General features: G+C 47.4%; 1 protein-coding gene across 1 annotated transcript in view; it reads left to right on the top strand.

Moving 5' to 3' along the window:
• The window catches only part of ARSG (arylsulfatase G), an 85,381-nt gene that overhangs the window by 46,982 nt on the left and 26,260 nt on the right, over nucleotides 1–12,139 (top strand). The window contains exon 8 of the mRNA XM_008569374.1: nucleotides 9,659–9,767. Coding sequence (XP_008567596.1) covers nucleotides 9,659–9,767 — 109 coding nt within the window. The remainder of the gene's footprint in view (nucleotides 1–9,658; nucleotides 9,768–12,139) is intronic.

Raw genomic sequence — 12,139 nt, 5'->3', positions numbered from 1 at the left:
TCCAGCACCTTTACTTTCATCCTGCTGCCCTTGCTATGTCTCCTTCTTTCTTTTCTTTTTTTTAGTTCTCCCTCCACCATCCAACCATTAATTTACTTTATTCCTTCAAGAAATATTTAGTGCACAACTATACAAGGTTTTTATATACATTGTCTCTGAACCTTACAGTGGTAAAAAAGAGGTAGTAATAGCTCCATTTACAGATGAAGAAAAAGAGAAGCACAGAGAGGTTAAGTAACTTGCCCAAGGTCACACAGCTTGTGAGGATGAGCCAGGCACGCCACTGAAGTTAAAGTCGGTGTGCTGCCCACTGCACCGTACTGCCTCTCACAGCTGCCTCGCTCTCTCTTCAAGCATCCTTCTCCTCCAGCTCAGCTCCAGTCTGCTGTGAGAAAACTTCCCCAGAAGGACCTGGATTTCACTTTCTGAGAGAGCAGCCATGCTGGGGACCATGTGGCATATGGACCGAAAGCTGGAAAAATATGTGTGTCTTTTGATGCATCAGTCCCTCCTGTAAGAGTTGATCTTAAGGAGATAATTAGCCAAGTGCACAGTGATGCACAGAAAAGGATGATCATTGCAGTAGGTGCTTTTAATAGTTGGGCTTAACCTAAGTGTCCAGAAAGAGGGGAGTGCTTGAAGAAATTATGATCCATCCGTTTAAAGGAATATCAAAAAAAAAATCACTAAAATGATGCATATTTGTTGACCTGGAAACTTTCACATTAAATAGTTTTCAGTGAACAAAGCAAATTACAGAACAATATGTAAAGTATCATTTTATTATTATAAAGATAAGCATATGTATTCTCAGAAATATCTTGAAAAATGTAATGAAAGGTACAAAAGATTAGCAGTAGTTACCACTGGGTAGGGGAGGGAGGGTTAAGTGTGATTTTTCCCACCACAAGCTGGTATTATTTGTATCACAAAAAATTAAAATTTTTAGAAGTTGCTTATATCTAAGAGGTTCAGAGATGGGCCTGGCAGGATCATTCCTGTTGCAGAACGTCTGCGGCAGAATTTTAAATCTCAGGTCTGGTTTTCCCTGTTGTCCAGCTTGCTCCTGAGCTATGGCCTCCAGCTGTCTCCAGGTCAGAAGATACACTCTCCCTTTTGTGTTAGTCTGGCTGGATATTTGTAGTTCCCTAGAAACTGAAGCATTTGTGCATCTTGTGTCTGGTGGCAAGAAGGAAGTGCTGATCATTCATTTTTATTTTTCAGCGTTAACTTGGCATCCCTTGGATTAGATCCCTTGAGAACTTTACAAGTGGGTGGCCGACCAACTGTGGCCATGTCTTGTGTCTGGAAATTTGAATCAGGAGTCGAGACAATTGAGTACCACCTCCTCCTACCCTGCTCAGTGACCAGACTGTTTTATCTCTTGGGGTATTGGTGTTTCTCTCTGTTGATCTCTTTGGTTCCCTCCAGTTCAATAATACTGTGATTTAATTCTGATTCCTGGAAAGAGATGGGTCAGTAGAAGATGCGAGAGAGGACTGGAGGTGGATGGAGATGTGTCTGATGTCGACAAGCAACAATAGCCTAGAGAAATTGCGCTATTGTTATATAATGGTTGCATTGGCTAATTCTATTTCCTCCTCTCTGTATCTGGGACACCCTTGGGCCAGCCTGCCATCTTCAGTGCTCGGATAGAAAGCCAGGAATCAGAACCCTCAAGGGAAACAGGCCAGAAGGGTGGAGACCTGGGACTCGGGGGTAAGAATCGTAGTTTCTAGGAGCTCTCAGTGCCCTTAGGAGATGACCTGCTGATCTCCTGAGAGCTGCCTTCTCTGTCTCTCTCCCATTATGGGGCAGTCTTGAAACAGTGAGTCAGGTTGGGACTGGGCACAGTTCTCCAAGGAAGGAGAACCTTGTCCTATGTGAAATGCATTTGCTAGCTGGGTAGCTTCCATCTGTCGTTTTCTTCCTTCCTCTTACAAGTATTTGTTGAGCACCCACTCTTTCCTATTCCTCTTATTCGTTGAGCCCCTACTGTGTGCCGGGAGCTGTGCTTAGTGCTGGGGATGCAGAGACCAACAAAGCCCCTGACCTTGAGGAATGACAGTCTAGAATAGGGTTTCTCAGACTTTCATGTCCAGACAGTCCCCTGGGGATCCTGCTAAAATGTAGTTCTGACCCAGGAAGCCTGGGAAGGTGATGGAGGTTTTGCATTTCTAAGACTCTCCAAGGGGATGCTGATGTGGCTGATCCAGCGACCACACTTTGAGAACCACCAATCTAGAACATCCCGGTCTAGCCCTTAGAATCATCCTAGTCTAGAAGTTTCAACTGTAGACCAGTGGTTATCAAAGTGTGGTCCCTGAGCCAGCATCATTAGCACTACCTGACAACTTGTTAGCAATGCAAATCTAGGGCGTCACCCCAGACCTACTGAATCAGAAACGCTGGGGATGAGTCCCAGCAATCTGTTTTAACAAGTCCTTCAGGTGATGCTGATGCAGGTTAAAATTTGAGAACCACCTATCTGGAGCTATACAGTCTGTTACACTTAGCTATTTAAATTAAATTAATTAAAATTAAAATTAAATTCCTTGGTCACGCTCTCTACACTCAATGTGGCTGGTGACTACCGTATTAGACACTGCAAATAGGCTTCCCGGAGGTGGTCTGGGTTTTGAAGAATGAGCAGGAGGCAGCTGGGGATTTGTAGAGAAGGCGGTTCTGGGAGAGGCAGCTGTCTGAGCAGGCGTGGGAAGTTCACTGCAGAGTAGGAGCTGATCGCTGGAGCTGCCCAGGTGTCTGTTTCTGGAGCTGTGGTCATCAGGTAGAAGAGAGAGAGACAGGACCAGTTTTCTTCCAGGCAAATAATTTTGGCTTTAATTTGGAAGGATTTTAAGAGTGAAAATGACATTATTCGATTTTTAAAATTGAGGTGAAATTCACATCACATAAAATTAACCATTTTAAATTGCACAGTTTAGCGGCATTTAGCACATTCGCAATGGTGTGCAACCACCATGTCTCTGCAGTTCCAAATTATTTTCATCACCCCAAAGAAAGCCCCACACCCTTCAGACAGTTGGTCCCCATTTCCCACTGCCCCCCCATCACCCCGCACATTGTTCAATTTTGAAAGGTCCCTCTAACATCAGGGGGGTGGTGAATAGGGAGGGGGCAAGTCCTAGGCTCACTTCTCCTGAGCCAAAAATTATAAATGAGAGAAGCCAGTGACAAAATCTCCAGGAATGTCCCTACAGTCAAAGAATGCCAGAGTCGGAAGAGATCTCAGCGATCTACATCCCAACCCCTTGTTGGCCAAAAGAGGAAACTGAGGCCAAGCAGGATGGAGGGTCAGCCAGCGCTCGGGGGGCTGCGTGGTCTGACCACATCTGGCTCATTGCTCAGCCCCATGATGGCTGTTCCTCAGACCTGGGTTATACCCCACTGACTGCTCAGCCGTCTGGAAAATTCTGTTTTGCTTCTTTGAACCTCATAGTTGTCAAGGAAAATGACTGTAGCCCCCGTGACAGTCTTAATCTTTTGAAATCTGTGGGAGGCAGAGTGGAGAGATGGGAAGAGCTAATGGCTTTGGAGACCCACGTTGGGCTTGAATCTTGACTCAGCTACTCAGTCAATGTAGGAAGCTGTTTCCTCTTCTGTCATGGGGGGTGCTGGACCCAGCTCCGTGGACTGTTGGGGGAATCAGCAGGGATATTGCCAGGAGGCACCCCGCCTTGAGCTTGGCCTCTGCTAATAATCCCAATAACACCCAGTTTCTTCATTCCTAGCCGAAACAACCTGAGTGTAGCCCACCAAGAGGAGAGTTAGAAGGGGATCGGAAAATGCCCTGAGAAAGATTCTCCTACTAAATTACTGGGCAACTTAAATAATATTTGGATAACTTTTAAAGGGCTCTGGGCCTCTGTCTTGGCAAACTTTGCCCTGAAGCAAGATTTCAGTCATCTCAAGATAACACTCTTTTGGGGGCAAAGCTTTTGCACAAACATCGTGGCTTGATATGGCATCTGTAGGGGACAACACTGGAATTTGCAGTAGTGCCGGGGCCGGATGCCATCCTCATCTTTTCTCCAGGAGAGTCTAAAAGCAAACTTTGCCTGAGAGGCTGTTGCCTGGGTAAACACTTCCCCTTCCTCGTTCTGTAAACCAGCTTCCTGCCAACCTATTCCACAGCCTCCTTCCTCTTCTCTGCCTGGAATACTGCTGGGGACTCTGGGAAGGCCAGCACGGTCCTGTGTGCAGCTGGGTAGGGGCCAGCCCTGCAGATCAAGGGGGCTGGGGTCCCTCTGGACCACCGGCTCTTCCTCACCCTGGTTCCTCGTCAGTGGTATGTCTGCACATCCTGCTGTAAGGGGACCAGTCTCGAGAACAGATGAGAGAGAGAGGATGGTCAATGTTTTTGCAACAGAGCAGGACAAACAGTACCCGGAGCCCTCCTTCTTTCTTCCCGAAGCCAGCCTGCAACATCAGGCCACGTGCTGTTCCCCTGTTCCCGGGGCCCCCAGGCCCCCTCCTTGTCTTCCCCTTCCTTTCCTGGCCAAGCTGCCCAGCTCAGCTGATGGGATGAGGCAGCGTCTCCTGGAGTCATCTTTTTGCCCCATGCAGTGCTGGAGCAAGGATGCTCCACTTGGCTTGGCTTGTGCCCTGTAGGGGTGAGGAGGGATGGAACGGGGGTGGGCAGGGAGGGGCAGAGCAGAGCGGCCCTGTCTTCCCTCAAAGAAAAAAGGGCACGAGCCATGTGCCCACAGCCAGGCTCCTGGCAGCCACCCCTCCCTTCTCCCCTCCAGACCCATTTCCTACCCGGGACAGAACTGACACCTTGTTTTTCCCCTAACTGACTGCTCCTCTGTCTGGAAAATCTTTTCGTGTTTTATTTGAAGTGCAGAACTGTTCCTTCCTCTCCCTGGGTGATGAGGAAACATTCTGTTGAATTTGGCATCCTCGCTTCTAGGAGACCTTGGTTGTTTGTAATTTGATGCTATCAGGTTGTTACATAACCTTTCCCACTGGGAAGCGGTCTCTGCATCCCCAGCTTTCTGTCCAGTTTGGGGTAGGGGGTGGGGCGGGGAAAGGTCAGAGATGCTGCAGGGTCAGAGAGGAGGGACAAGGGACACTGGCTGTTGGCCCCAATTGGGGGCAGGGCCTGTTGGCGGGGACCCAGGGGAAGTCAGATTGTGTCTCCTTCCACTGGTCACCAGACTTGATGGAATGTCCCCTCACCATACTCAGGGTTATCCCAGGCCAGCCAAATCCTGGGTCCGAACGGAGGCCTGGCTGCCCTGGTTTCTAGAAAACTAGCAAGCTTCAGGCATCCTTGGCAAAGGCACATGTTTATATTTAGAAATGAAGCCTGCTTCTTTAGAAGGTCATAGAATGTGCACTCCTTAGAACAGGAATCCTTTTCCCCAGGTCACAAACCTGATTGCCTTTGCAGGCCAGGCAGGTAATATAGAGGGACAAAAGTTCATTTTTGTCAGTTGTGGGCAGTGTTAGGGATTCAATAAACCAGAGAGAGGGCCCTTTCTAATGACATTCAAAATTAGTTTCAAACAAATACTAGGCATGCCACACCAAACTGTCAGAGGGCTGAATTCAGTGTGTCAACCACCAGGTCGCGACCTCTGCTATTTTCTATCCATAGGTAACCTGGGTTTTTTGTTTTGTTTTGGGGTTGCACTTGTGGGGCTCTTTCGTGGTAGGTACTATGCAAAAGTACCTTGCTTAGAACTTTATATGCGTTGTCGTATGGAACTGTTCCCACAGCCCCACGAGATAAGCACAATTCCCTCCCTGCATGGCTGAGATGACAGACACCCCAGGTGGTTAGGAGTTCTGCCCAAGGCCACGTGGCTAGAAGGGGCAGCACTGGAATTGAAATTTGCATCTGCCTGGCTCCAAAGTTACCTCCTAATCACTCTGCCAATAAATACTTGCCCAACTCTGGTCCTCAGACCATTGGCATCAGAAGCACCTAGAATCAGAGCCCTACCCCAAACATTCAATCAGAATGTCTTGGGCTAGGATCCAAGAATCCAAATTTAAAATAAATTCCGTCCTGGTGGTTCTACTGTATGGAGAAGTTTGCGAACCTTCTCATTAGCTATGCTGCCTTGTGACTCAGTGAAACATGGCAGGTGGGTCCTTTCCGAGAAAGGCCGCTGTTCCCGAGCGTGGGCAGCGTGAGTACTCTCTGCCCCTGTCTCGATGCATCATGAAATGCCACTTCACTTCCTAAGCCAGGGAAGAACGAGTAAGCAAATTCATGAATCATGGTTCTGTTTGTGTTTTGGTTGCTGAGGCTAAATATTTATTGCTTTAAGTAAGAAGTTCTTCTTTAATTACAGTCATAACTAACCACAAGTGCATTGAAATGCGTTCTCACGGCCATAAGACATGCATTTCTCAAGAGAAAGCCAAATGCAGCTGACACTTTTAATGCACCAGTACCTGCCCGATCAAAGAATTAAGTCTTATCTACACTAACGAATAGGTTTTGAAATTGAAAAGTGCATCGAAGTTTAATTTATGGACTTCTCTGTTGTTCTTATTTAATGTAACGTAGAGGGTCACACTTATGATGCTATGGCATAAAGGTGTAAAGGCAATAGAAAGCCTGTGATTAAAAAGCACATATGCTACATTTAGTTTTGAAATGTATGCATCTGCCTCCCAATCTTGCCTTTCCCCAGGAATGGGTGCTCTCCACATTAAATTACCAGGAAAGTTCTAGAAGATATTGATGTCTAGGCCCCAGCCCAGGCTGATTAAATCACAATCTTTGGGAAAGGGGCCTTGGCATGGACATTTTTAAAAAGCTCCTCCAGTGATTGTTCTAATATGCATTCGGGGAAGGAAACTGCTGCCCTGGAAGGTTTAGTGGGTGAAGGTGCTAGCTATATAGTTAGACCTGGATTCAAATCCTGGCTCTACCATTTGCTGGCTGTGTGGCCTCGGGCAAATTACTCAACTTCTCTGAGCTTTAGTTTTCTCATCTGAAAAATGGAGATAATAGCAACTAGCTCAAAATATTGTCATAAGGATACAATGAGATAATGTAGGAAAGCACATAGGGCTATGCTCAGGAGCACTTCACTTAGTACTTAGTAAGGGCTCAGTAATAGGAGATATGATTATTATTACTGTTAGTATTATGTTTAACTTGGAATGAGTTTCTATTAATAGGAGCAGGTATCACGGAAGAGGACTGGGAAATGAGAGGTAGCTATTCTGAAGTTCAGCCTTCACGGAAGAGGACTGGGAAATGAGAGGTAGCTATTCTGAAGTTCAGCCTTTGCTGGTGCAGATAAACCACAACAAACACTGTTTGATACAGGCACGTGCATCTGATAATTACATTCCACAACCCTGGGGACCTACGGAGAACTGAGTTGGATCTCTTTAAGTTGTGTCCACTCTTCGCAGTGCCATGAGAAACCTGGACTTGAAGCAGGATGTTATCCATGTTGTGGGTGATGTGTTTTTTTAATACTTGCTTACCTCCACTCTGGACTCTTTTAAGATAATTTCCCTTGAGTACGAGGTCTGTGGGCCTGTGATCATTTGTGGGGCTGGAATCTATGTGTGTTTTTCTGCTAAAGCCAGAATCCAAAGTGCAGTCAGCATGAGCTGACCGGTCTTGACAACAAGAAAGGGACTGCCTCTTAAGTGTCCACACTCCAGGCTTGTCTCAGCCCATCTTTTCGCTTTCTCTTAATCTTTGCAGGTGGATTGTCCACTTTGTTGACATATACATGTTTTCTATCTGGCTGAATTCCTCCTAAACCCTCCAGCTTTCAGCTCTTTGCTGAAATAAGACAAACACATGGACATATTTTTCTCTGAAAAATGTATTAGGAAAGCCAGTCACCTATAAAAGAGCAACTTGAAAGGTCAAGGCAAGCGAGCAGTATCTCCAGGGGTGAAGACCAATTAGAAAATTAATTTGAGGCCAGTTTCCCCTTCTGGAAATATCTTGGAGGCAGAGACCAAATCCTGTATGCTGACCCTGTTGCCCATTGCCTACCACAGTGCAGAAATAGCTCTTGCTTTCTGCTTGACTGTCAGAACTAAAGGCTAATTTCTTGGAACTAAAGCTTTAACCTTTCCTAGCATCTGGCCTCAAAGGTTAAGCAAATCCGTTTGAATGTTGTACACCATGAGCGTGCAAATAAACAAGCTCCATATTTTCACCCACCCATACCCCAAGCTTCCACGCAAATGCCCCTTGGGGCGGTGGAATTTCCATACTGGGATATGTGCAATTGCGGATGCTTCCTCCCCGCTCCTTGGCCTTAAGCTGAAGCATAAGTCATGCATTCCTGAGCTGCGTGGAAATGTGTTTTATGCTTGCTGAAGGTCTGGATTCTCTGTTCCATGTGCGTGAGTAATTGGAGTGGTCGCTATATGTATTTATGGGAGATATGGCTCTGAATGGGAAGAATGTATTTGAGAAATGCTGGGCTAGATCAAAGAGCTTCTCACTTAACCTGCAGAGACTCCAATCGGTTTCTTGAGCCCCACACCCTTAAACATAAACAGTCCATAGGACGTGAGTTGTTTTGTGTTTTGTTTCTTACTTCAACCCTTGGGGGTACTCCAAAGCTGTTTATGAGAAAGTCCCAAGAATGCTGAGCATTTCCGGTGTGGTGTGCTGGGCCAGGGACATCAAAGGTTCTGTTGGCGGCAGCGTGAGCACAGAGCGACAGAAACCTTCATCTTGTCCCCCTGCCCCCCACCCCCGATTGCTTTTATTATTCACACCAGCCAAACATGGGGAAGTTGCGTGTCCACAGTATGTGTGAGCCACATACAGCGTGTGCCTTGGAAGGGCTTTTTACACGCTAACTATGTGGAATCCTGGCCTCTGGCTCAACCAGGATGAGGGTGGGATGTGTGTGGGAGTGGTGGGGAGGGTCATGGTTAATTCAACGCATCGTGTATTCAGGATGTTTCCATAAAACATGACCTCATCTCTTCCAGCCCGCTGGCCGTCATTCTACTGGTGGTCACTTTTGACTTAGTGGTTACAAAAATAATTCCTTTAATTACCAAAGTGGAAATTCATAGATTGCACGTAGATGGTTTTCACCACCCCGCAAGAGGCAAAAGGTTGGAGCTATTATTGACACTGTCTCCACGACATCAGAACAACTCATTAATTCAAAGAAAAACAAAGCAAAGCAAAACAAAACAAAATAAAACAATAAAATTCATGACAGATTGGTTGTTGGGCATTGGGCAGATTAAGCAACCGGGGAAGTTTCTGCCTTTTTCATCCTGGTCACATTATGATCTGCAGGAAGACAAATTCATGTATTCAACAAAGATTTGTTACAAGACTGATGAAGTCTCATAGTGTGAGACACACGATAAGCCCATACACAAGATCACTTAAAGTGGTGACAGTGTCAGAAAGGAGATAAAATGACAGGGTTTAATAGAATGAGGGAAGCAAATGTTTACATATGCTAAGTCCAGTAAAATAAAAGCAAGTATTGAAAAATATTAGTTAGTTCATGTAAAATAGCTGGTTACCAAAAAAAAAGAAAAAGTCACTCCTTTGGTGGGATACTGGAAACTCTTGGAGAGGGACTGTTCTCCCAGACCCTCATTCTTAGCTGAAAGAAGTCTTGAGTGATCACTGTCAATGAGTCAACTGCCTCCCCTCCTCTCACAGGGGGAAGTCCAGCCAAGCAGACCACCTGGGAAGGAGGGCACCGGGTCCCAGCACTGGCTTACTGGCCTGGCAGAGTCCCAGTCAATGTCACCAGCACCGCCTTGCTAAGGTATGAGACCCAAACTACCTTGAGATTTTGGAGTTTAGAGCAAGAAAAGTCATGGACTCTTGGGTGGCCCAAGACCTCAGGAAGCTCATTTGCCACCTGTCTTTGCCAGATGTCCCCAGATACTTCCAAAACTCTGACTGTAGCAGCATGGATCTGCCTGTAGGCAACTCCACGTGTGAGTTAATGCAGCAGTGCAGGGGGACTCAAGCCGTCCTCTGGGCAAATGCCTGAGTGAAGAGGGATTGTGTTGGCTTCACATCCTTCAGTGTTGAGTCCTGGCTCTGTCCGCTGAACAGAAGGCAGCCGTATCATCTCCTCCTTGCCCTGGGACAGACTGACAGGAGGAAGAGGGCCAGGAAGGGAATAGATCATTTTAGCCCAAATGATTCCATCCCTGGAGGTAGGGCAGGTGCCTTAGGTGTGGCTGTGAGAAGCCAGCATGTCACTGGCAATCACATGTTCCAAGAAAGGAGTCCAGATGTCCACTCGCCCAGGAGAGGGGTGGAGAAGGAAGGTGGCCCCACCAGGCCAGAAGTGAAAGAAAGTCCTATGTCTGGCAATTAAGTTTCTACGAGGAACACTTCCTTTGTAAGAAGGACCACTGTCCATGTGATATGTCACCGTCACTCTTGTTTCCGTACTAGGGCACGTCCAGGAGGCCACCTCGTTGGCCAAGAACTTGGCTGTGGTGTGTCAGTCTGAAAGCAATGCCATCACAGCTATGGAACCATGGCTTATACTGGGGACTTCTTGCTAATTCAGACAGGGACTTCTTTTTTTTTTTTTTGTCTTTTTTCCGTGTCCGGCAACGGATCGTAACCCTCAGTGTCGCCCCCGTACCGGACCGGGACCGGCAACGGGATCACAACCCTCGGCATTGCTCCTGTGCCTCGCTCAGCCAGTGAGCAGGAACCGGTCTATATGTGGGATCCGAACCCTCGGCGGGAGCGCCGCCACGCTTCCCAAGCGGCGCACTAACGCAGTGTGCCACCAGGCCGGCCCAGACAGGGACTTCTTGTCTGTGGTTCTGCCCTGTGTTTACTCACAAGGGGAACTCTCTACGCAGAAGCCAGTGCTTGATCACGTGCTCAGAGATTTGATCTGGTTGAAGACTAACTTCCTAGTTTCAGAAGTTCCTCACCATTAGCCTACTGGGTTCTGGCATCCAAAGCACAGCCGAGAAGAGGAAGCAAGCATCATCGGCACCCTCTGGTGTCCCCAGATCCAATGGGGAAGAAGGGGAGAGACTCAAGCCCCGGGGACAGAAAGGGTAAACAACTCTGATGGCCAAGCAGAGGGTGGGCAGGCAGCACCCCGGGTCAGCCCTGTACAGTCAGGAGGGGGTAGCGTGCTGTCAGCGGGTGCCAGCAGGTGTGACAACAACAGCGAAGCCTGGAATCTGTGATGTCAGGCTGGCCAGGACCAGGGCCAGACGGGCTGCTTTTTATAGGGCTGACTTGGTACAGTCAGTGTGCTCATCGGGAGGGGCCAAGCGTTCCCAGGCAGGGCCGCACATGCACGCACGACTCAGCAGTCTCTCAAGTGTCATCACCGAACACCGAGCAGTCGCTTCTCACTGGAGAACGGTGTTTACACCAACAGTCAGCGACTGCCCCATGATAAAATGGCATCATCTCATTGATAATTTAGGGCCTGCGAGTTGAGGGGATAGTTTGATGGCCAAAGGAAGGGAGTTCTTGGTACAAGGTAGCGTTTGCTTGAGGGCCCCTGGAATTTTACCAGGATCATACTAATACATCATATCAGCCCCTCTTAGGATATTTTTTGGTGTTAAATTAGTCCAGATTGCAGCCAGACAGTTTTACCTCCATAGATTCACCTTCTTGCTATTTCCCCATGTGAATCTGTATAAAACAAATTAGGGTGGGGCTTCCTTACTGCCTGGACAGGCCACCAGGTGTCTGGTACCCTTTCCTGTGACTACCTCGTGATCAGCTTCAGGAGAATGATGTTGTGACCTGACTTCAAGAAACTGATGCTAATACTTCATGTTCTTGGGAGCCAGCCCAGCACCCCGCCCAGACTGCTTATCACCTGTTCTAGTACTTTATTCCTCAGAAAGATATAGATCTTCTTTCAGGTCACTGATAACTCCTTTAAGCCTCTGAGAGCTAAGGCCGGAGTCCCTTAAACCTATCTTCCCGTGGCCCTGAGAAATTATGGGCATCCAGGAGTCGTCAAGTTGATATAAATACTCACATAAATACAGAAAAGTAAAAAAGCATGTGCATGACAGGGGGAGAGGGTCCACGCCAATCCCAGTGGTTAAGGTGAATATTCTGGCAGGCAGCTGGGTGATGTCATAAGATTAAAGGAAGGTCTTGCACATGACCCTCCCGCAAAGCATAGAA

This window comes from Galeopterus variegatus, unplaced genomic scaffold (assembly GCF_000696425.1).
Source record: "Galeopterus variegatus unplaced genomic scaffold, G_variegatus-3.0.2 Scaffold488, whole genome shotgun sequence".
NCBI lineage: Eukaryota > Metazoa > Chordata > Mammalia > Dermoptera > Cynocephalidae > Galeopterus > Galeopterus variegatus.
The sequence above is the reverse complement of the archived record's forward strand: the minus strand, read 5'-3'. Positions and strand labels throughout refer to the sequence as shown.